General features: G+C 38.8%; 1 protein-coding gene across 3 annotated transcripts in view; it reads right to left on the reverse strand.

The window, feature by feature from the left end:
- loxl2b (lysyl oxidase-like 2b) overlaps positions 1–24,905 on the reverse strand; it is a 48,240-nt gene that overhangs the window by 13,428 nt on the left and 9,907 nt on the right. For all 3 annotated transcript variants that reach the window (XM_086075197.1, XM_086075195.1, XM_086075194.1), the window contains 3 exons: positions 7,952–8,163; positions 4,174–4,390; positions 2,082–2,265 (listed from right to left, as the gene is read on the reverse strand). In XM_086075197.1, coding sequence (XP_085931323.1) covers positions 2,082–2,265; positions 4,174–4,390; positions 7,952–8,163 — 613 coding nt within the window. The remainder of the gene's footprint in view (positions 1–2,081; positions 2,266–4,173; positions 4,391–7,951; positions 8,164–24,905) is intronic.

The following is a 24,905-nucleotide window of genomic DNA, read 5'->3' on the forward strand; positions in this document are numbered from 1 at the left end:
CTGTAAAGACTTCTGGGAAGTCTTCTACTTATTGCTGCACTTCTTATTTAACTTTAATTTTATCTCTTTTTATTCTGTTGTTTTTTCTTTACTGTGGACGGAGTCCAGGAAAAAGTTCCCCACGGGGAAAATAAAAGTATATTGTATCGTATCGTATCGTATCTATAATACTAGACTTCATAAAAAATACAGTAATGTTAACATTAAATTGAAGGTAAATAATTGAACTAGGTATGTTGGGCGATTAAAAATTGAAATCGTAAAGAATCGCATGACTTCAATAGGTTTGATTTAATATCTGTTCTAAATGTACAATAAAATGTACAATAAAATATTTTTTTCTACGTTTTTATATTCAACATAAAAATGGATAATGTTAAACTAATAGGAATATGGCTGAATCTTTTAGTCATTGATACAGTCATTTCATAATCATGAAATTTAGTTAAAATTAAAAAGATATACTGTACTATAAAAAAACGAGTGTGATATTGATTAGAATCCACAATTGCATTTGTTGGTGACAGCTCAGTGCATTTTTCTTTTCAAATTAAGAGCTATCTAATCTTTATTAGTTAAATTTTTGGTACACTACACAAAGTGCTGCAGTAGCCAGCTCAATTCGATTCCTTTACTTTCTTTTAGTTTTCAAATTTAGACTTACTTCCACTGTATTTTGTGATGACAAGTAAAGTGAGTCTGTAAAACATCTGTTGAGTGTGTGATTTTCAATGGGTCAGCAGTACATTTCAGCTTTTCCGTGGAGCAACCGACTTTTGTATTGAAATGTGCAGTGACGACGCTGTAAAACACTTCATGCAACCAGCGGTATAAACATTGTGCACTGTTTGAAGTCTGAAGTCTGGAGTCTGGAAAGGAAGTCCTTCCAGTGGAGGCCATGATTACAGAAGTGGTTACTTAGATCACGGAATATGTCTTTCCTGCATAGGTTTTTTTTTTGTCCGCCAGCTGGTTTGTGTGGTCAACTGATTATATATGTGACATATGTCCCAACATCCTGTGAATTTAATTTATTTATTTTTTTAATCTCAATGATACGTTACATCAGTGATGTCAAACTCACAGCTCGCGAGCCGTTTTTGGTCCACAGGATGATATTTTGTGGCCTTGACATCAAAGTTGAATGTTTTTGCATGTTTTGCCAAGTCGTTGCCCTCGGCAGTTTTTTAAAAATCACTTATGGGCTACTACCATAGTTCAGGCTCATGACAGCTTTCAGCGAAACCAGATTCTGAAGTGACACAGAGTGGAAGGGAAATATATCAGTCCCCCAGTTCCAGTCATGTCGTTTTCAAAAGTTACATATAGCAGCTTTAACGTGTTTTCTGTTTTATATGGCTAATAGTCTAGCACAGCTAACCCACGTAAACAAATAAAATGTTTTATGGTCTTACAGTGGTGTGCACAGATTGATGATGCATCGCAAATTACATTTCAATATCCTCTCCTACATAAACGAAAAAAAAAAAATATATGAATATAAAATGTAAAAAAATATTATTATTTTTTCAAAATCCACTCAACAAACAAAACATCTTAAATAGTCAATGAAATCAATTTCACACAGCACAAGATTGTAAAGATCAACCTACAGCACCACTTAACTCCACTTTGAAAAGGTCCCTTCACATTCAATGACAAACAAAATTAGGGTGTTGTAAAAAAGTCTGTGGTTATTTGTTCTTAACTAGCACAGAGTCTGAACAGAAAAGCGAGTGTCCATAAAGACAAAGTAAAAGCATCATTGGTATTTTGACTTGTGGAGATTACAATTATCGACGGGTATCCGTGCCTGTAGTGAGGACCATGCAACAGACTTGTTACACACAAAAACACATTTCACATTCAGAACGGCTCACTAATAGACCCATTTTCAGAATTAAGCAGCTCACTGAAAATTTACTTGAATTAAAAGTGTGCTGTTTAAAAATGTAGGGCCTGGAAAATAAAAGAAAATCATGCAGCCTACTCTCTTTTCAACCCAGAACATATTTGTACTGCACACTGACTCCTGTGAGTTTTAGCTCTTTGGATTTGCGAGTGTGCTCATAAAAACCCACCTTGTCCAAGGCGACCACCAGACAGGGCCTCCTTGGCCGTACCGAAGCCCAGCTCTCGACACACCACTGTGGCAGACAGCAGGTTCCACTTGTCATCACAAATGGTGCCCCACTCTCCATTTTTCAACACTTCCACACGGCCCTCGCCTATTATGGCCCCGCCACGCACACGGACCAATGGTTGCTGAAGAGGAAAAACATTCTTAACATAACATCTATGTGAAGTTGTTTTTTTACATCATACTATATGTTTGAGCAAACAGACTTTTGTTAGATGAAACGATACAGTTTTGTTGATCATTTTGGGGTGTTTAATTATAAAAGGTTTACTTCTCTTGTTTTATGGGTTAGTTTTAGAGCAAACTTTAAGCGGGACTGACAAATAAACAGATTATTGGAGAATTATGCTATACAACAGTCTATGTTGACAGCAAGAGGGTGAGAACAGACTTTATGAAATACTTTATTGTGTGTGTTTTAATGGTTTGACGTATTTTAGCAGACGGGCACAGGTAGAAAGGCCTTTGCGCCATTGTGGGATGGAACGGAGTCGGCTCCCGGCCAATCGAAGTGGTTCCCCTCATTCTCTTTAAAATCAGTACAGTTGAGGTGCACACAGTCCTTGATATAGCGGAAGCAGAAATTGTCTGTTGCAGGTTTACGCAAAGTACATTTCTAAACTCTTCTTGCAGATAATGTAGTCAGTCACACATGTGAAGTAGGCTATTTGACACCTTTTACCCCCGATTGTACGTCTGTGTGTTAACACTGTTGTCATTTTATGAATGAAACACGGTGACATCCACCACAGAGTGCAGACTCTGTCTAGCTGCAGCTTGATCAACACCACCTGCGCCACAACTTAGACCACCTCTGTGCGGATCTAAAGTCTAGTCTACTTTTTGTCACCAAATTGGCAAGTGTGCTGGGGGTGTGTAATAGAAAATGCCCTCAGTCCCAAACACGCTAAATTAGGCTTGCCCCAGTACAAAAATTAAGATGCGGCCATTTTTACACCGAGCATATGGCGCCTGTATATTAAAATAGGGCTCTAAATCTGAAACAATTTCTCATGTATCAAAGTTTGTATCTTTCTACCTCAGGTGAACGTTTTGAGTTGACTCATTAACCATAAAGTGTAATGTTATAGTTTTGTTATGTTATATTTGCATTGATTTATGTTGACTTTTAGCACCCTCTAGTGGTAAATATGTATTACGTCTGACTCATTTGAATTGACGTGAGTTTTCAATGACGCTCCTCAAGAGCAACACGTACTCGGTGGAGCGTTGGCCCAGTTAAGGTGGTAAGTGACTATTTGTGTTCAAATTGCATACTTTTCTGTAAGCTATAAAGTGCTAATAAGTCAAGTTGAATGTTTTTGAGAATTCAAAATAATTTTGGTAAAAATGTGTTAAGAATGAGTCATGGAAGATGTTAGCATTCGTTAGCCTCTTACGCTAACGGACTTGAGTTTGCTAACTAAGCTAACTATGTTAGTGTACCTTGGTTGTGTTATCTACTTTAATTCAGAACACATTTTCTAAACAACGTAAAAGTGCACTTATTGGTGTGATAAATGTTATTTCTTTACATTTTGTGATTGGTGTATGTATGCTAATTTAGTTAGAAAACAATGTAAGTCAGACATTTTCAGCGCTGTACTAATGTGCTGTGTTGTATTTTTGTTTGTTTCAGTTTTACATAAAAGAGATAAAAGATACAAGCAACATCTCGTCTGTTGACTCTCTGTTTAGCTGGATAAAACAGTCACACATCGAGTGAGGACAGAACATAAAGGTTTTACCACACCCGTCGCTATGGGTGGTTCATAGGGGGCCGTGCCCACCCGTAAGTATGCTTGTGCAGATCTCCAAAAATGAAAATGTTTTTGAAAATGTAATTTTTGTTTTCATAGTAGCTATATTCATGTTAAGAAATACATTTAATGGGGAGTAGGTGGGGTCCAGAATCTTGGTGGGCAAGCACGGCCCCCTGTGGTCTGCCCATATTGACGAGTGTTTAAATTAATTACTCAATTGACACACCAAAGTGCTTTTCAAGCATGAGCAGAGGTTAAGTGAGAATGTACCTCTTGTCTGAAGGCCTTCCTAAATCCAGTGGCAGACGATGGAGCAAAAGCTCTGCCAGGAACACAGCTCACCACCACAGGCAAGCCTTCAGGACAGGTTCCGTTGGACTCCAAAGATTGATCCCTCCCTAGTTTACAGCTGGACAAATGGGCCTCATTGCCGGTGCAGTTGATGGCAAACTCCCAGTAGGTGGGCTTCCTCCTGCGAGCAAACATTCTGCACAGATCAAAGAATAAGAATCAGTTACAATAACAAACTGCCGAGACACGTTTATGTATGCAAATATACGTACAGTATGTACAGTAGGGAGTAAGAGAGATGACACTGGGTAGCCCAGTAAAACTGTGACACTAAATATTATTTTTCAATTATGATTATGTTATTATTTTGTCTAGTGTGAGCATTTATGTTGTAATGCTACTCTTTGCATTTATGATATTGTCGTCTAAAATTTACAAATATGTGAAAAGGAAAAGTGATTTCTTTTATAATTGTTTTATCTTATTTATAGGGTTTTTTAAATTGGTTTTACTGCCTGCTAATTTTTGTAATACATTGTTTTTACTATGTGTTTTATTTTCACTCACTGTAGCACTTTGAGGTTTTATGTCAAATATAAAGTGCTTTACAAATAACATCTATTATTATTATTATTATTAAAGGAGATTTTCATTGTGATACACACAAAACGGTTACCAGCTCTAAAAACATCACCCCTTTATTAATATTTCATTCGATTTGCTTCTGCACTTATTGTGTTTGTGTGTAAATGTGTACGTGTAAATATCTGTAGGTTATGTGAATATGTATGTTTCTAACAAGTACCGTATGTTTTGAGTTATTTGGTCATGTCTGTTTTTGTTTGTGTGTTTTGTTTACATAGTCATTGGTTTAGCTTGTCTGTCAGATTGTTTGTTTGTTTTTTTGGCTTGGTTTCTGGGGGTTTGTTGGTTATGTTTGTGACGTTTATCTTTTGTGTTATGAAAAAAATTAGAACATTTGTTCAAATAAAAACAATAGATTTGCTTCAGCACTATATATTGTACTCATTTTAAAATCCCTTAAGGCCAAATGGAATTTTTACTCTGTTGTATATTTTTGTAAAGATGACAAACAGTGATAACAAGATGTATAATTAATAAATATGTCAAACCTTGTTATGCTAATGAGGAAGCCCGCTGGTGTGGTCTTTTTAAGGAATCCCATTTTATGCAATTATTTATTAGGCTAATTCAGTACAACAGCATACCCTAAAGGTCTAAGATGTATGTAAAAGAAAAAAAACATGGGGACGGCAACATTTATTTTTTATTCGGGACTGGATAAGAGTCACAATTAATTTTGTTAGCCACAGCCGGGCAATTAGAGGCCAGCTGGAATGCATACTAGAACTGTTTGATAGAACACCAATGGAAGGACAATTCTACCAATACATTTCTTATTTTACTATCATGAAATGAAGATATTGACCTGGATTGGAAATTACCCTGCGCTCTGAGTTTTTACTTCAGTCATGATTATGCAAAACAGTGTGAGAGGGCAGTCCTGTCCCATGAAAATGAACCACTGCTTACCTGTCACCCCCAACCTCTCTACTTCTAGGCCACCGTACAATGACTACAGATGGAGGACTTGCACTACCAATGTATGTTTGTAAATCAGATATAGCCATAACATAACAAATAAAACCATGGCTTAACTGGCTTTCTCGCATACAAATTCATATTGCATCCTTTATTACATTTCTTTCTTATTTAATGATTATTGTCATTTAAACCTAATATCTCTAAAGGAACTCTTGATAAAACCATATTAGAGTCTGCGTAGATGTGTCAGAGCAGAGTCAACTTTAGGATTATTAGAGACAAGCCAGATTGGCCCTTTAACGGCAGACTTAAAAAACACACCACACATTTCATTTCAGGAGTCATAGCGGGAGCAGGATGACACGTAGATGGAAAGTTGAGGAGTCACCATGCTCTGCTGCAGAAAAGGAAAATTCCAGCCTCTGCACACACTCAATTTAGTGTTAAATGCAATGGCACTATTTTATGGTAGGCTATAATTAACCTGTAGCTGTTTGGCTCATGAAAGCAGCATTAATGTGACTTACAACCTGTACATCTCACCCGGGGGGAGTGGGTGGGGGGAAAAAAAACAACATTAAATATGTCAGAGAGGGGAAGCAAAAATAATCGACTGAGATAATGTGGTTGCACAAATGTGCACAAGCTCTTATGAATACAGTTGTGCTTGAAAGTTTAAATACCCTTTGGGGTATGTAAACATAAGAGCACAACTGTAAATGTAAAAAAGCTGAACGTCACTTAATGACACCAAAATGCTATGAATGGTCACCAAAATTCACATGCATATCTCCACTCATGTCAAGTTCAACCTCTGAAAATATCAAAACAATTGCCACAGTATTTTGGATTTTATGGGCATCAAGCTTTTGTCTCACCATAGAGTAAGTTTACAGTGGTTCTCAACCATGGTCCCCGTGTACCCCACTCTGTTTTCCATGTATCCCTCAGCTAACACAGGTGTTTCAAACGATCAGCTAATCAGCAAGCTCTGCATGAAGCCTGATAACAATCTTCAGCTGTGTTGGCTGAGGGAGACATGGAAAACAGGCTAGATAGGGGTACTCAATGACCAACTTTCAAGCACAACTGTAACTGGAGATGTGGCTGTGTTCAGAATTAACCAATATTTTTGTTTTATTGGAGTCAGCACACACCTGACACAATTTAAGATGCCTTGGATTATCCCCAACTGAAGTTTAGATGTGCTAGCAGGATTTTCCTGACATTTTTGTCATTACATCTTTTAAGATCTGCAGAGAGCTTCCACAGCATAAGTGAGATAATATTCAGGAGAATGATAAAGAATTGCAAGGCGTTACATATACCATGGAACACAAAGAAGACAGTCATCAGCTAGTGGAGAAAAAAATGGCACAACAGTATTATTGCCAAGAACTGGACATCCCTCCAAAATTGAGGAAAACATGAGAAGAAAACTGGTCAGGGAGGCCGCTAAGAGGCCGACAGCAAAATTGAAGGAGCTGCAAGCGGCAAGCACTAGCTGATGGAAAATGTGTTGTGATCCGATTCAATCGGATTATCCATCCATCCATCCGAGGCTGGATACAACTTGAACTAGTCACCAACCAATCACAGGACACAAATAGATAAATGACTATTCACACCTACAGAGAATTAAGAGTCTCCAATTAACCTACCATCCATGTTTTCGGAATGTGTGTAGAAACCGGAGTTACCCGGAGAAAACCCACGTAGGCACAAAGAAAACAAAGTCCACAAGGAAAGGCCAGAGCCCAGATTTGAACCCGTGACCTCTGAGCTGTGAGGAGGATGTGCTAACCAGATGTCCACCATGCTACTGAGGCTGAACTTGCATGCCATAATTCCGAAAGGTATGTTTGGCGCAAACACGACTCGTCACCAACATACCTACCGTCAAGGCTAGTGGTGGCAAGCATCATGATTTGGGGCTGTTTTTCTTCAGCTGGAAAGAATTATGAACAGTTCCATGTCAGGAAAAGCCTACTAGTACACCTGAACTTTACGTGCACACGAGCGTGCACACTTGTGCAAGCACAGTATCTTGGGTGTTTATTTGTTTTTCCCTTCTCTAAGTATAAGGTTATAGGTCACAATAATGGTGGATGTGTGGTGGTCATATTCTTACAAAACGACAGTACTGTATACTGTATTTCAAAACCATGAATTCTTATAGAGAAATACTCACTTGTAGACTCTGGCATTGTATTTCTTCTCCCCAGGGAAGCCAAACATGCCACAGATGACTCTGCTGTTAAAGTGGCTCCACTCCGTGTTACAGATCTGCTTCCATTTACCCCCATCCTTGACTTCCACGTAGCCCTCTGTCACAGGGATCCGCTTGCGTAATGATGACAAAATGGCTCGAATGCGCACATCCTCAACTTGAATATCCAGGTTCTGGAAGAGGAAACACACGTGAAAGATGCAATTATAACAAATTAAAAGTATGCTTACTTCCTCAATACACCCAGAGAGTTTGGAGCGGAATATTGATTAACAAATCTGCCTTGCAGTGAGGTTAGGGCCTTCCTGGTGTGTGGATTTGCATTTTCTTAGGGGCAGTTATCATAAGTCAGCTAACACAGGAGGGTTCAAGCGTTTTCCTCTGAGGGCCACATATAGAAAAATTGCAGGATGCCAAAGGAGCAAATTTGTCTGATTGTTTATACCACTGGCGTCAGGCCAAAACCATGTATATCATACCAAAATCATCACTTTTCAAGATGTTTGTTCAACCATTAATTAACTCATTTACTCCCAGCCATTTTCACTGAAGCAACCCCCTTCGCTCCCAGCTGTTTTACTGGATTTTGACAGATTTTGCAAGGCCCACAGTGTTCTATTGCTATAAAAAACATGGAACCTACCAAAAGAAAGATTAGAGTAAAGTTAAGTATATTTCTATCTGTTTCTGTTTTGCAGCAATTAGCATTAGAATATAGCTAAGTTTCATCATTATTCACATGGCCCTGGTTGATCTCTTTACTCTGCTGCCACCTGAAGGCCGTTTATGTAGCCTGATGCATTGATATATTACAGTGTTTTTTTGTTTTTGAAAAATGTATCCGAAACTTCATACTATAAGGCAAATTTTTTAGTATTTTTCAAGATTTTGAGGTGGCCGACACCATGTATCCCAGCATAAAATATCAGACTTTGCACTGAACACTAGCCGAATCCCATCTCTCTACATTCAGAACTAAAACGGGAGCCATCTGTCATAAAATGATAATTTCTGAAGCAGTTACTTGGGAATCATTCACGTGATATTTTCATAGTTTGGACCTTGACACATAGTAGAAAGTGGAGGAAACAATTTTCCCTTGTAAATTGTTGTTCACCACAGTGAAGTCAAATGTTGTTACTTGTTTAATTTGTAAATAGTTAATTAGCATATTTTCATATTTAGAAAAGCTCTACAGTATACAGTATATAAAACATTCATTAGTAGCAGATGCCATTTCTAGTATATTCTGTGAATGGCAGGCCACAAATGGCCCCTGGGCCTTAGTTTGGACACCCCCACTCAAACTCATCAGTGATTCTAATGAGCACAAGCGGAATAGAACGTGCATGGATGAATGGACATCCCGTCTAATATTGCCTTGTGTGTTACATAATAGACAATAAAACACCCCATTTCCTTGCCACCTAGGTAGGCTGTTGATCTACCGGCTCGCTGTGATCAAACATTTTTCAAGTCAAACACCTTTTAACTGTTCTTAAAGTGGCACTGTAACTGGATGCCCTGCAACTGTGTTTGCCTTCAAAAGCTCATAAACTGAAGATTCTCCATGGTAACCGGAATTCAGATAAACAGACCCACCTGTGGATTACTTGTAATTAATGTGACAAAGGTCTTTTCCAAACTATTGAAAAATGACATGCCCTATTTTTAATTAAAGATGTGACTAAAGAGTGGGCTTCTGTCAACACATTCTACCCCCGAACAAAGGGATGAATTTGACTAGCAGAATACAGAACATGACTTACTGAATAGTTATGAGAGGGCTACACTTTATTTTATAGTCCATTTTGCTGTTCTGGACAGACTGCAGGACATGCTTTAAAGGAGGGCAAAACACACTACAGTACATTAAACCATGAAAAAAGCTTTGAACCTTGTTTGCCGTTCTGCTGAATGTAACCATTATCCATCCTTCAATTTTCTATCACAGAGACTACACCATGGATTGGCAGTCAGTCAGTCAGTCATTCAGTCACAGAGCACATAAAGACAGACAACACTTTCCCCTTGCACATTCATCACCGAGTGGCAATTGAAACCTCCCTGCCAACGAAAACGTTAAGCAAGTTAACCATTACATCATCAGTAACAGTGACAATTATATAAAATAAATAGACTTGTCTCTCAAATACATTTTGTTCCTCAATCTAAACCAAGTTAACATGCTAAATAACAATAAAATAGAAGATACTTCTCTACTCACAAAAACATTTGAATAGGTGTTTATTTAAATTTCTGACTAAAAACCCAACTAAAAGCCAAAGCACAAGCATATATAAATTGAGACTATGAGGCGTACTTTTACAAAAATATTGTTGAGTAGCAAATTGTACCACTTTTGTATGGAGGACCAAAACTGCCAAAATTAAAAATAAATAAATGACTAAATAAAGCAATAAATGAATAAATGTTGAAATAAAAACGGATCAAAAAATATTATTCAAAAATGAAATGCATAAAATAAATATAAATGGAAATAACAACAACATATATCCCTAAACAAATAAAAGAACAAATAAAAAAATTAAATTAAAAAACGAGATTACAATTTTTTAAATAAATGTAAAAATAAATGTAGACATAAATATAACAATAAATATATCAATATAATTAAATATTAATCAATAAATAAAAAGCATGTCTTGGGTTGGGCTCTGCTGTTGCAAACGTAGAGTGAGCAGGTTGGCGAGCAAGGAAGTCTCGCCGACTTGAATGGAGAGCTCCAGCAATTGACGACTATCTTGTCCACTGTCACCACAATTTGAGACTTGAGTTGCTTGACAAGATAGTCGTCCATTGCTGGAAGCCGGCGAGACTTCCTTGTTCGCAGAGCCGCTCACTCAACTATTGAAATGCAGTTTGCAATGGCGGAGCCCAACCCAAGACACTCTTAGGACTGCCCCCTCATTTGAATAACATAACATTTCGACCTGACAGCACCTGCAGCATAAAATAAATAAATGTGAGAGCAGGCCGTTTTTATTTATTGATTGATTGTATTTCTATATCTATATTAATTTTTGTATTTATTTGAACTTTTTTTTTTTTTTGTACGTGCGTGAGTATGTGCGTGTGGAGGCGTGTGTGTGCATATGTGCGTGCGTGCTCATTAATTCACCTAAAACCTTAAACATTAAAAATCCCATACCGTTCACCTAAACAGGGGAGACCCGAAGAAAGATCAAAGAAAAGAAAGAAGAGTGAAATCCAACACCGACCAGACATCACCTACTACCCACCGGGTTACCAACCAGAATCTTTCACCAACCCCAGAAACATCTAAATTCTAACAAATTAGGGAGATCTCAAGAGACCAAAGGAAATACTGAGGAAAGGAAGGAAGGATGGATGAAGCAGAGTGAGATCCACAGACATCAGCCTCCACCGATTCAACGACTAAAGAGGGGAGCCGTCGACCAGGCCAGGACAGAGCAAGTACATTATTATATATTTTGAATTCTTGAATGTAGTTTGTTTTATTTCTGTATGTATTTCTTTATTTTGAATTTTGGCAGTTTTGGTCCTCCATACTTTTGGACGTTTTACTGTGGCTTTACAAAAGCATGGCAAATAATGTCAATCCTGATACGTAGCCTACAGACCCTTTACGACCCCTACTATTTGCTTGTATGCGGATTTATCATTTTGCTCTCGCACAGACCTATGCCACATTCTTGAGCTGTGTTAAAAAGTAAGCTTTGGAACATGATGGAAACATATTGGGTGGCTCAACAGATATGCTCATAACTCCTCTCACATACATAATACAGTACATCAAATAATGAAGAAAGTAGCTTCTAAAAATTAGCATTTTCCTCCAAGTCCAACACAATGCCAAAAATGTGGGAACTGCAAATCACCACTCTCTGTCCTCTACTACAATATGTCCTGCCAGAACATAACTGCATGTGTCCAACAAAATCCACAGTGCAAAGAATATAAGGTTGTGCAAAGTAGTATGATTGAGAAGAAGTACTGTATAACAAAGATGGCACGTGACTGAGGTCTTGTGACTGTGTTTACCAAACACACAATACGTGAGTCAACTGACTTTTTGTGAGCCAAATTGAAGCTAAGATTGCAAAGCATAGGCAGCTAAAATGCATCTGGTGAAGGGGACATCAATATCACTGCCAAACCCTCACAGTGGGCCTCATTCAGTAATGACTGTGTAGAAATGTTTGTACACATATTGAGCGTATACACAAAATTATCCTCACATTCATGACACGTGCCTACGGGCCCGTTTTCATCGTACCAATGCGCATATGTTGATGAATTAGAATTCTAAATCAGTGATGGGCAAATTCGGACCTCAAGGGCCAGCGTCCTGCAGGTTTTGGAGGGTTCTCTGCTGCAACACAGCTGATTCCAATCAACAGGATCATTACCAAGCTTATGCAGAGCTTGCTGATGAGCTGATCATATATCAGCTGTGTTGGAGAAGGGAAACATCCAAAACCTGTAGGACACCGGCCCTCGAGGACTGAGTGTGGTCACCCCTGTTCAAAATAATGGTTCATGTCCACTACAAGATTATAGTTAATGAAAACTAATGAAATAAGTAGAACTAAAACAAACAAAAAAATCGTTAACAAAATAAAATAAACCCCAAAACTAACTGAAATTGATATTTTACTACAAGTGAAAATGTCCTTCGTTTTCATCCATCCATCCATTTTCCAAACCGATTATCCTCACATGGGTCGCAGGCATGCTGGAGCCTATCCCAGCTTTCAACGGGCAGTCGGCGGGGGTACACCCTGAACTGGTCGCCAGCCAATTGCAGATTCTTAATTTTTGTCTTTGTCAGTTAATAATATAAATATGCTTTCAGGGTTAATTTGAAATGTATTGTGGTACATTTGTAGCTACAGAAGAAGGTCAGTTTGAGTATTGCAATTTACTTTATTATACAATTAATACTTTTTTGTTTTTATCTCGTAATCAACAAATATGTCATATACTAAAGAAACATTTTCACACAAAAAAACAACTAGTAAAAGCTAACATGCCTGTAAACAATAATTAAAACTAACTCAATTGATGAAACCAAAGTAAAAAATATATATAAAAACTAACAAGAATGAAAAATCTCAGCTAATGCATGAAGTTAAAGCCTGGCGCACATGATGCCGCTGTTCTGCGCATGCTAGGCACTGTTGGCATAACTGCTTAAAGTTTTGCGTTGATCACGTGTTTGGGATCATGTGACCATACACATTGGCGACTTCGAGCTGAAGAGATATTGCTGTTTGTTTTGCTACTCCCCCAAAAAAGAAAACAAATGAGGGATGCTTCTCATGAAATATGGTGTAAGCCCCACATTATCCATCCATCTATTTTCTTAACCGCATATTCCTCACAAGGGTCGCGGGGGTGTTGGAGTTTATTCCAGCTGGCTTTAGGCAGTAAGAGCCCCACATTAAAGCCTGTAGAGCAGATGTGGCAAATCCAGGTCCAGAAAGTAAAAACCTTGCCACAGTTTGGCTTTAGCCCCTGATGCTAGCGAGCTCCCTAGCCGGTAAACGAGCACTGTGGGAGCTAGCTGGGGAGCTAGCTAGCTAGCACCTGGAGCTAAAGCCAAACAGTAGCAGGGCGTGGGAGCTAGCTAGGGAGCTAGCTAGCTAGCATCAGGGGCTAAAGCCAAACTGTGGCAGGGTTTTTACTTTCTGGACATGGATTTCCACCTCTACTCTAGAGCTAATGGCGCCTCGTGTGTGCCGGGCTTTAAAGTGGCGCGAGATGGCCCGGCCCAAAAACTTTCTGAAACGTTGTCCTTTTTTCAAAAGGTTAGGTATCATTGGAAATGTTGCTAAACACAGAAACTGAGAAGAGATAATACATATTTTTAAATTAATTCCAATGTTTAATTAGAGAATGCTGGACACCAAACACACAGAGGGGAAAAAGGCAAGAATGAAAAAATACTGCACAAGTAGTTAAAATAGATAGTACAAGAAAAAATATAGCACAACAAAAACAATTCAACAAAATTCATGAAATTAGCTTTGAAAGCAACAGAAAATTTACTATACGAGTCATGTCTGTTCAAGTTGCAGCACAACCTTTGATCTTTTTGATGGTGATTTGTCAACTGTAAATATTGGGAAATGTTTAGCAAATTTGCAGCCTGCAAGTGATCGAGCCTTTAATTAACCAAAAAATGCAAGCAGTTCAAAGGCTTTTCTGGTTGCACGATTGTTGAGTGACAACGATGGGATCACAGTGTCTGATAACACACATACAGTACATGCACATACAAGCATTTAATCGGTACGAAGGTAAACGTGATGAGTCAGGGTTACTTAGTATATTTATTAGCAAATTCCCAATTTAAGTTATTCTCATCAAATTATAAAAATCCTGCTTTTATAAATGACTTTAGTGTCAATTCTTTGTGCATCTTGGGTGAGAGATGTTTTGTTTGATGTTTTTTCAAAAGCCAATACATCAGTTTGTGATGTGGTCTGAGGAGGCTCTAAATTTGTTAAAGCTATGTTAAAGAACGAACATTTTGCAATTTGTGCGTATACACAAAGCAGTAAAGACAACTTTTCAAATTTGTTTTGAGGTTAGCACCTATTCTTTGGCTGGACAATGTGAACCACCCTCTTTAATTTCTCAAAATTCCTTTCCAGTCTGGAAATCAGACACTTCTCACGTGGTCTCTCACCCTGAAAATGTGAGACATTCAGCTACCCCCCCAAAAAAAGAAAAACAATTGCAAACATGTGTGTCTTGTTTTGTTGCGGCACTCTCGAGGGACAGTCCTTTCCTGCATGAGTCTTGTTTTGGGGGAAAGTAGCACAGATGGAAAAGCCATTTGTGGGATGACATGTAAAAAAGAGATGAATGGCCCTCCATCTTGTGCAATACAATATAGCAGTGCATAAGTATACACCAATACTGTAGATGCTGTGACACTATAGGCCAGCAAACAATCCCTTTTTCATAATGTTCAGGGTCACATGTGATCCCTGCGGTTTGGGTGTAAGGCGGGCTACACCCTTTACAGTCAATCACGAGGGAAAAGAGAAATAACATCTAAACTTCAATACAAATAAGTAAATTCATATATAAATATATATATATATATATATATATATATATATATATATATATATATATATATATATATATATATATATATATATATATATATATTAGGGGTGTCAAAGTTAATTTAGCTCCTTTAACGCCACTAATTTCTTTAATGCGCGATTAATGACCGCCCCTTATTAAATGAAAAATGCACTGAGCTGTCACCAACGTCTTACAAATGCAATTATGCCATCGAGTGGCAGAAAAATGACCTTAACACAGCAAAAACACAGTAGTTTTTACAGCACAGTACAACTTTTTAATTTTAACTAAATTTGATAAATTATTATGAAATGACTGTATCAATGACTAAAAAATGCAGCCATATTTCTTAGTTTAACTTTTCCTTTACTTTTATGTTAATAAGAGTATGAAAACTTGGGAAAAAAATATATTTTATTGTATATATATATATATATATATATATATATATATATATATATATATATATATATATATATATATATATATATATATATATATATATATATATATATATATATATATATTACAATGACCCTAACCCCATATATCACTAATATATGAATATTATATTACCTTAACCCTAAACCCACAGACTTGCACAGGCCCAACTAACAGTAGGTCTGTAAATGGAAAAAATTACGTTACTGAATGCTTTTCTGCTCGTACCACAACACCACAGATTGAACAGCTTGCGGGGGATGAGATATCCACCACACAAATGACTATACTTTTGGCTATGATTGTGAAAATAATTGGTAATGATCAAAAAGTAAGTTACTCAATATATTCTACAGAATGACTATTTATTTGGTAACGTCTCGCTTGCTTCTTTTCAGGCTTAAAAAAAATCCCAACAGCAACACTAGAAAAAAAAACTGGTAAAAAAAAAGAAGCTTTTTCTGTCTACGTAGTTAATGTTGAACCCTGCAAAATAGATTTACAATTAGCAGTGTAGTAATCCAAATGAAACATTTTTCAGCAATGTCCCCTGCTTATACTTTAATTGCTACTACGCTGAAATTAGCTTTTCATTGTAGCTGAGGTCAATAAGAGGTTTCATGTGTCAAAAATTGCTAAATCACAAAGGGATATTCCCAAATTAGACTTCACAGGTGGCAAAATTACAACTACAGGCAACATTTTATTTAGATTGTATTTTTATATTACAGCACACATCATAGTTATTTATTGGTGAACAGAACCCTCTATTTTTATGCTATAAGAAGCTTTAGCTGACGTTTTGGGTCATTACTTTCAGTCACTGCCACATGTGCAGGCTATAATGTTTTCATGCATAACAGCAACACAGCAGCCCCTATGTCTTAACTGTAAAATATTTCCGTTCTCAACATTTTGACCGTGATGCATTTTCAGTACATACCTCTTGTGCAGCAGATGAACATTTGCCAGCAAAAACAACACACGGCTTATGAACATGTGTTTCTAATAGAGGCCTTCAACAGCTCTCAAAAATGGCAGAAATCACCTTACATGCAGAAGAAAAGGCATGCTGCAAATACTCAAACATACTGTAAATGCCTTTCATTTACTTGCATTGTAAATGGGTCCATTTATGTCAGTAATATACATTATAAAAGAATAGGAAGGCGGTTTAAAGAATAGTAAGCTATTTTGAGGAAGAAAAAAATATTTGTAAATCAACACTGTATTTATATGTATTATTTAAGCAGTTCCCAAATGTCCCAGTTTGCAGCGCCATGTTCAAAAAATGCATTCGTTCACAAAGTGGAAACAGATGTTTCCCCAAAGCCTTGTCAAACAGTGAACTAGAACATATTAGATAGAAACAATGCCTGAATGGAAATTGTCTTTGAGTGACATATGAAGCTACAGCAACATTACCTACCATAAAAGAAAATTGCAGTATTGCATATCTGCTTTTGGTAAACAATGTTGTCATTCTCCATGTATGTTGTATGACTTTTTATAATCTCTATATTTTCCCCAATACTACATTTTATAGTGAAGCGTGATGCAAAGTATATTTTTGAATTACTGCTAGTTCTTATTATGCAAAACTATGCAAGGGAGGGTTTAACCATGGAGCAAGAAAGAGCCAGAAGAGCCTACAGCTTGAGATCATCAGGTTTCCATCCAATTGTTTCGAATTTACTGAAAATGCGCAAAACAAACATGTGACTTGTGCCCATTTCCATCTGTTCTTCTTTTGCGAATATTGAGAGGGGACTCCGCCGCTGTAGGTGGCGGTATACACCATAGAGATATGATCCACCAGTAATTTAAAAGAAGAAGAAGAAGAACAGGAAGTGATTCTGCCGTGGGATGACGTCATGTGATGCTTTTGTAATTCTTGATAAACCGTAGCGTTTCTTTGCTGTTTTCCATCTAAAATTGCATTAATATTCGCTTCTTTAATTAATTCCAAAAAGATTTCTGTTTCGTCGTCCCCCCTAACATACCCTTTACTTTATCGTCCACCATTGCTTTGTGGCTACAGACGTACGTGTGACGTAATATTCGGTCAAAACGTGTGACGTGTATCCTGTCTTGTCAGCATTTATTTGTTTCCATAGCCAAAATTCGCATTTTCCTTTTTTCGATACGCTTCAAAATCCACCCCCTCTCCAAGCATAAAAACTTTTTTTGCGATTTTTGGGCCCTTTTTGGAATTTCTAGCGTTTCCATTCAGTTTTATTTTCGCATTTTTTGAAAAAAAAATGGTTGAATGGAAGCCCCACTCTTGTTTTCCTTCCTAGCAAGGCGCAGTCTAAATCCACGCAGGGGCGGGCTAGACTCTGATTTGGTCTTTTCACAGACCTATTGAAACGGGCGCAGCATAGTATTTTAAAAATATATATAATTTTGTGCATTATGGGCTTGAACACAGCTGAATGGATTCCCCACCAATCAAAGTGGCTCTTATTCCCTAAATGAGGCATTTTGGGCGGATAAGCAATGATGTGCAACAATTTCACCTCAATGAAATTCACCAAAAGAGTGTTATATTACCAGCGCCAATAGTTTTGATGTGGTTCAAAGTTTAGTCTATTTTCTACCAGCAAATTGTCAGGTGAACGAGGAGCAAGTCAAAGGAAATGCCCTTGGTATGCCAGAACAGCCAGCATGGCGCACAGAGATGAACCAAATTATCAAGCATGTGCAACAATGCATGCATTACCACAATGTATAGGTTTTTGATCCAATGAGCCAGATGTTTGTTAGGGGTTGTTCTGCTATTCTTGTTATGCATATTACAGTATATGGTGTAGCACCAGAGTGAAACAAACAGCTGGAAACTAAGTACTTGTGTGTTGTGGTCAGATATTTTCACGTTCATTTTCTATACTCCTTGTTCTGTTGAAGGTTGCAGGGGAATGGCGCCTATCCCAGCTAACCAGATAAGAGGTCCTAGGCTAGTCGCCAGTCAGTCACTAACATTTACACTGAGGGGTAACCGAACCTACGTCACCTGCACAGAAATCAGGTAAGTGAACCACTACACTGGATCATATTATTGAAGTGTTGGCCAATAAAGATGATTCTGTTTCTGACCAAATATTTAACCAAAAGAAAAGTTCCAAGGCTAATTTCACAAAATGAATAGTTCAATATCAAACTATAAACTATGATTTATGTCCTTCAACGTGGCCCAGAACGATCAATCAGCTCTACAAAGGGATGTTGTGGCGTTTGCTTGTTTCAGTGTGCGAGAAGAGGCAACAGTTGTGCCAAGACAATGTGCCTCCTTTTAATGTCCTGAGTATCAGAACATTGCTGTTCTGCATGGAGATTGTATGATTGTATTTTCCCTCTTTCCCAAACCTAAGTGGGTGGGTTATGAAGAGGACACGTTGAGATGGTCTCACGACCATCTCAACGTGTCCTCTTCATATGATGGAGCTGCAGTGGATTACAGAAACAATATGTCCCGGAAGTGCATGAAGGCTGGAAAAGTATATTAGACTCCAGTGGAGAAACTGAAGCATATCTTTTGTGATACCAGTCCTGGAACTTTTTTTTGGGGACACGCTTCATAATTCAGCATGGTTTATAAGGTACCCTTCTGCTACTCTGGGCAGCGCAACAATAGCATGGTTAGCACTAGTCTCTTTTACATACTATAGCTCATACCTGTAATTAGTGACGGGAATCAAAAATCGGTTCTTGTTAAGAACCGGTTCGCAGTGTTTCAATTCTTTGGCATCGGTTGCCATTTTTGTTAGCGGTTCCCTAGAATGTGGACCTCATAAGACCTCACTGTTGGGTTTGTAAGGTTATGTTACTTTTAAATATGTATCTTGTTTACAGATACAATTGCCATAAAACAAATGAATGCCAATCTACCTGTTTATTCCCCCTTAAAAAAAAAAAGTATTGAGAGAGAATTGATAAATAATTGAAATGTTAAGCAGAATCGAAAATGGAATCTGAATCGTACAAATCTTATCAATTACCATCCCACCTGTAATGTTAGCTGCTCACTGTAGGAATTATATGTTGCTCTTCAGATATAAAAAAATAAATACAGAGCATGTTATACATCAAAATGCATTATGCCATCACCTTTGACTGGTGATCAGTTCAGGTTGCGTCAGGACTTTTTAAGTTAGCTTGGATAAGCTCCAGCAATGCAGTGACACTGAACAAGATAAGCAGTGGAGAAATATGATTGACATACTACTCTATGCTTGCAAGTATTAGACCAGGCATCTGTTTGCCTGCAAGCAAAAAGCTCAGTATGGCTCAGAGCAAGGTATGAGAGAACAAGAAGATTTTCATGATACTCAGCTCAAAAGCAGAACATAATGGTTTAGGATTGATCCCTGGAAATGGTAGCACACAAAAGACAATATTACGCAATATTGGTGCCCAAAGCGAGGATTTAGCACAAATTCATAATGTGACATACTTCGAAACAGCTCTTTGAAGTGTTTCTTTTGAATGTGAGCAAAGTTTAAGGTATCACATACCAGTTAGGAGCTACATGGCTCAACTCGCTTCAGTTAAAAAAGGGGTAGAGAACCCTGGTCCTCGAGAGCCACTGTCCTACCTAATTTCATGATCGTTATAAGGCTTCTACAGAGCTTGCTAATGAGCTGATCATTTCAGCTGTGTTAGAGGATGAAGACTTCGATGGGCGGGAGTGTGCAGTGCGTCGCAGCTCTCTGAAATGCTTCGAACAACTGAGACGGACACACTACACACTCGCACCCGTCAACGGGAACGCACAACCGAGGGGCACAAAGGCGGAAGCGCAAGTACTGGGACACGGCCCACACGTCGCAAACCTGAACCGGAAACAAAGCTGATGTGAGAAACCCGTAAGTCCCGCCTCCTCCATGGCATACACCCCATTAAAACTGCAACCAGTTGCCGCTTTTTTCAATTCCAAAATATACCGAAACTTAGGTCTGTACATGTTATCTCATTCTGAACTCCCAATGATCATTTAAGTTTTAGACTCCTGATCTCTTACTCTTGACTAGTAAAATTAATACCATTGAAAAACATCCGTATGAAGTTTGTCATTTCTGGAATGAAAACGTTTTTGAAATTATATAATAACCATTTGTCAATCCCCTATTACTGTGTAGTGATGAAGGCTGAAAAGGCAATTTACAACTCAACCTGGATGTAGTTGGAAGTTTACAGGGAGTAATGTGGAATATTTGAATTTACGTCCTTGGAGGGGGGAATGACCTAAGAGAGGAAAATGTGAGTTATATACTAGCCATGAGGTGACTCAGTATCATTTTCTTATGACGTGTGTGTGCATGAGAGGAGTTGGAAGATGAGAAAAGCTGCAGCCAAACAAAATAAAGTCATAATTCAAATGTGATGGCCCTGCTATTCTTCAAACGTTTGCAACAAAACATAAGCTACACTGGATAAGACAAATAGGCCCTTATCGTTGGGATTAGTATTTCTTGCCCATTAAAAACAAAAAGGATTTCAGAAATGATTTTCATAAAGTTATGGGGCCAATGCTAACTCTCACAAATATTCTACAACTAATTACAACTGTTATTGTGTATGATCAACAAAATAAATCAGTCTGTATTATTCTGCAGCTCTTTAAATTTAGAGCTCGCAAACTGGGAAGAATGTGAAGTGTTTGTCAAAAGCATGCACTAACATCGTAAACTGACTTTAGTATGTTGTGGCTGTGCTTTGGTCCTTTATTTTGTCACAGGGTTGGGCGTGACCTGGTGTCTGTCAGTATTTCCTCAGTGACTCGTCACCTTCATTGAGCACTCTACAACTGCTGCGTCCAGCCTTACACTCTATCACTTTGTTTGTGCCACTTGTTGCCTGTTAGGTGATTTTTTTTGTACCTTTGTATATAAAGACTTTTACTTTGACACTTCCGCGTCCTCTCTGCCTCTGTGTCGAAATTCTGCTCCTCACGTCACAGTACGTTCTGGCCTGTCATAGACCCAGCAGACCCGGACACAATCCACAAAGCTGTTCATGCTCAGGGAGCACTGCTCGGCAGACACGAGCAACGAGCACCTCCAAAGGGTGGTTATGTACTCTATTCAGAACCTTCCCACCACCGTCAACTCAATGGCTGCCCAGTTGGCACCCAGCGCTTCCCAGCAGACATCACAACCTGCTCCAGCCCATACCCCCAATCAAGGAGTGAGTGTCTCACCTGCTCCAGCTCAACCTTTTCACTGGGAACCAAACTTTCCGTCACCAGAGGTTGTGTCAGATTCCTGCTGAACTGTTCTTTGGTTTTCGACCTACAACCAAGTGCTTACTTGGACTATCGCGCCAAGTTGGCTTACTTGCTTCACTGAAGTGGCTTACTCGCTTCACTGCAGTGAAGGGATGTAGACCTATTCCTTGTGAGAACCAAAGTCATGCATTATAATTGCTTGCCTCTTTTTCTTCTGAGATGCGTACTCTTTGATCAGACCTTTATTAATCAGTCCTCCGGAAAACAACTAATGTCAATACGATACGTCAGGGCTCTCGTTCAGCTGCAGACAATGCCATCAAGTTCAGGATATTAGTCTCTGAGAGCTAGTGGAATGAGGTCGGACAAAAGACAGCTTTTGTTTGCAGACTGTCCGAGAAGCTTCAAGGTCAGGTGTCTGCTCGGGATGAGCCCAAGTCTCTTGAACAATTAATCACCCTAGTTATTTGGACTGATAATCGCATAAGAGAACTCTGCCAAAGCGCTAGACCTGGCTGTCGTGCCTCCTACCCTCGTGCCAGTACTCCTCAACTGGTTACCCACGACTCGGGTTAAGTGTTTAGTAAGTCTCTGGCAGCTTCTCTTTTCCCCTCACCCTCATTGACATTGTTTCTGACCGGGTTCACATCCAAGGTATGGCAAGCCTTCTGTGAAGCTCTTGGGGAATCATCTAGCCTGCCTTCAGGTTATCATCAACAGACCAATGGATATTCAGAGAAAGCTAATCATTATCTTAAGTCAGCACTTTGGTGTGTCTCGGCACACCATCCAGCCTCTTGAAGCTTAGATCTTCCATGGGTCGTATATTACCACAATTCTCTCACCTCCTCCTCCACTTCTCCATTTATGGTCAGCAATGGGTATCAACCCCTACTATGTCTTTCTAAGGAGCAAAACGTTTTTGGTCCCTTTGTCCATGCTCATCTGCCATTGTCATGCCGTCTGGAGGAGCTGCCCTTTCCCGCACAGCCCAACGTAACGGCCATCTTGCCGATAGGCATCGGATTTAGATGGTTTTGCTGTCTTCATGACCTTCCCCTCTGGAATGATTTCCATAAGCTGGCCAACAGGTTAATTGGCGCATTTGAAATTGATAGGGTCATTAACTCTTCCACCATCTGTCTGAAGCTACCAGTTTCCTTTCAGATCCATCTGAGTTTCCATATCTCTCTCCTGAAGTCCCCATAGCCTCCAATCCGAACCCTTCCTCCACCTGGTCATCCCGCCTACGCTGCCTGGAAGATTTTGGATGGTATGTCGCCATGGTCAGAGTTTTCAATATTTAATTAACTGTGAGAGTTACTTCATCCTTGACCCTTCCCTTTGTGAGATTTTTGCCTGGTAGGCAGGGTTGGAGCCCCTTGAAGCAGGGTTTGGAGGGTTTGGGAGTACTACTGGTATTGTGCTTTGGTCTTCTGTTTTGTTACGGAGCTGGACATAGTCTGGTGTATTTCAGTATTTAAGCTCTGGTTCCTCAGGGACATCTTGCCAAAACATCTAGTATCTTCCCATGCCTCCTTCCCGGGCACTCTACCACTGCCGCATCCAACCCTGTTCTTTGTTGTTACTTGTGTTGGTGCCATTAACCGCCTGTTGGGGGATTTAGGTTTGTACTTAAAGACTTTTACTTTTCCACCGTGCCCTGTCTGTTTCTCGGTCAGAGGTAGTCAGTCAAAACATCAGTAGGCATTCATTATGAAATCTATAGTCTCATAACATACTTTTTAGTTTTTAGACTAAATGAATTTGTCTGCTTGAGCTGCATACAAGTGGGCACTGCCAAGCCCATTTTATAAACTCCGGAATTTAAACATGTTGACAATGTTTAGAAATAGAATGGAATGCATGCTCATGAATGCAGGTCAGACCTCAGAACACTTCCAGTGGCCAATTCAAGTGTAATGTTGTAGCAGTAACACAAATACACATGGATAGAAAGATAAATATTTCAGGGCTCAGTAAACACTGGGAGTCAGTTGTTTACTGTTCAAATACAGTCAGTTGTCTGTTCAAATACAGTCAGTTGTATGCTGTGGGAAATACGTCAAATATACTTCAATGGATACCTTTACAATGCAGCATAATAGCCAATTATAACAAATGTTCAAGATTCAACACCATCTATTCAATTTCAAAAGTAGAAGATGGCAAAGAACTTACACAGAAGAATCTGAACGCATGAGTCAAAGGTCAGCAACACATGCATGCAAGGATTCATGTTTCACCTCTCTTAGCTCATTGTCTGGGTATTTCCTTTCTTTTTGACTGCCTTAATGGGCAGCAAACTGAGGCTAGCACCACTTGGGAAGGCGGTGGCTCCTCAACATGTTCTGGGAGCACACTAATCATCCAATCACACAAAACCTCCAAGTATATGTTATCACTGCCACCATTACACATCAGTCAGTCGGTCACCAGGATAACGCTTCCAGATGATAACGCAATGTGTATGCAATGTGGCATGTGGTCCAGATGTGTTTTATAATGGAAACGCTGAATCAGACTTTCACCACACAGCTCAACTTCAGACATCTAGACCTCTGGGAAACTATTACATCAACTTCTGCACATTTCAGATGCATTTACACCTGCAATTCATTAAAAAAAATATTATAAATCCCACTGCAGCAAACAATGTGTAATAGTCAAAAAAGGAAGAAAATAATAATACCATCAACATGAGAAGCCAAAGATCCGGTCGGTCCTTGTTCAGTTATCCAAGCAAGTGCAGTTTTATCATAACATTGGAATGTGAATTCATGAGGCTTGCACAGTGAACAGAAAGATAACGCTGAGTTTGGCAGTAATAACTTTCATGCTTATTGTCCAGCCCAGAAATCAGCAAGACCTTAAAATGTCCAGCCAGCCAACTTTGACAGTTACAAGTGCCAGCACCTAACAATTACCAGTTAAATAGTACTTTCACTGACACACACTCACTGAATTATGTGGAAATTACTGTTATTAAAGCAGAGAGTCAGGGTGTTCTATTGACCTCAAGTGTGCAGAGTTGTTTAAAGCCAAGAAATGATGACCTGTGCGTGTATTTTACTCTTCCAAATTAGTCCATTCATTTTAAGGGAGTTCTCTTCTGCTCTGTCCCAAGTTTCCTTGTCA

The sequence above is a fragment of the Leptonotus elevatus genome, chromosome 5 (genome assembly GCF_054856555.1).
Source record: "Leptonotus elevatus isolate MCC_2025b chromosome 5, RoL_Lele_1.0, whole genome shotgun sequence".
NCBI lineage: Eukaryota > Metazoa > Chordata > Actinopteri > Syngnathiformes > Syngnathidae > Leptonotus > Leptonotus elevatus.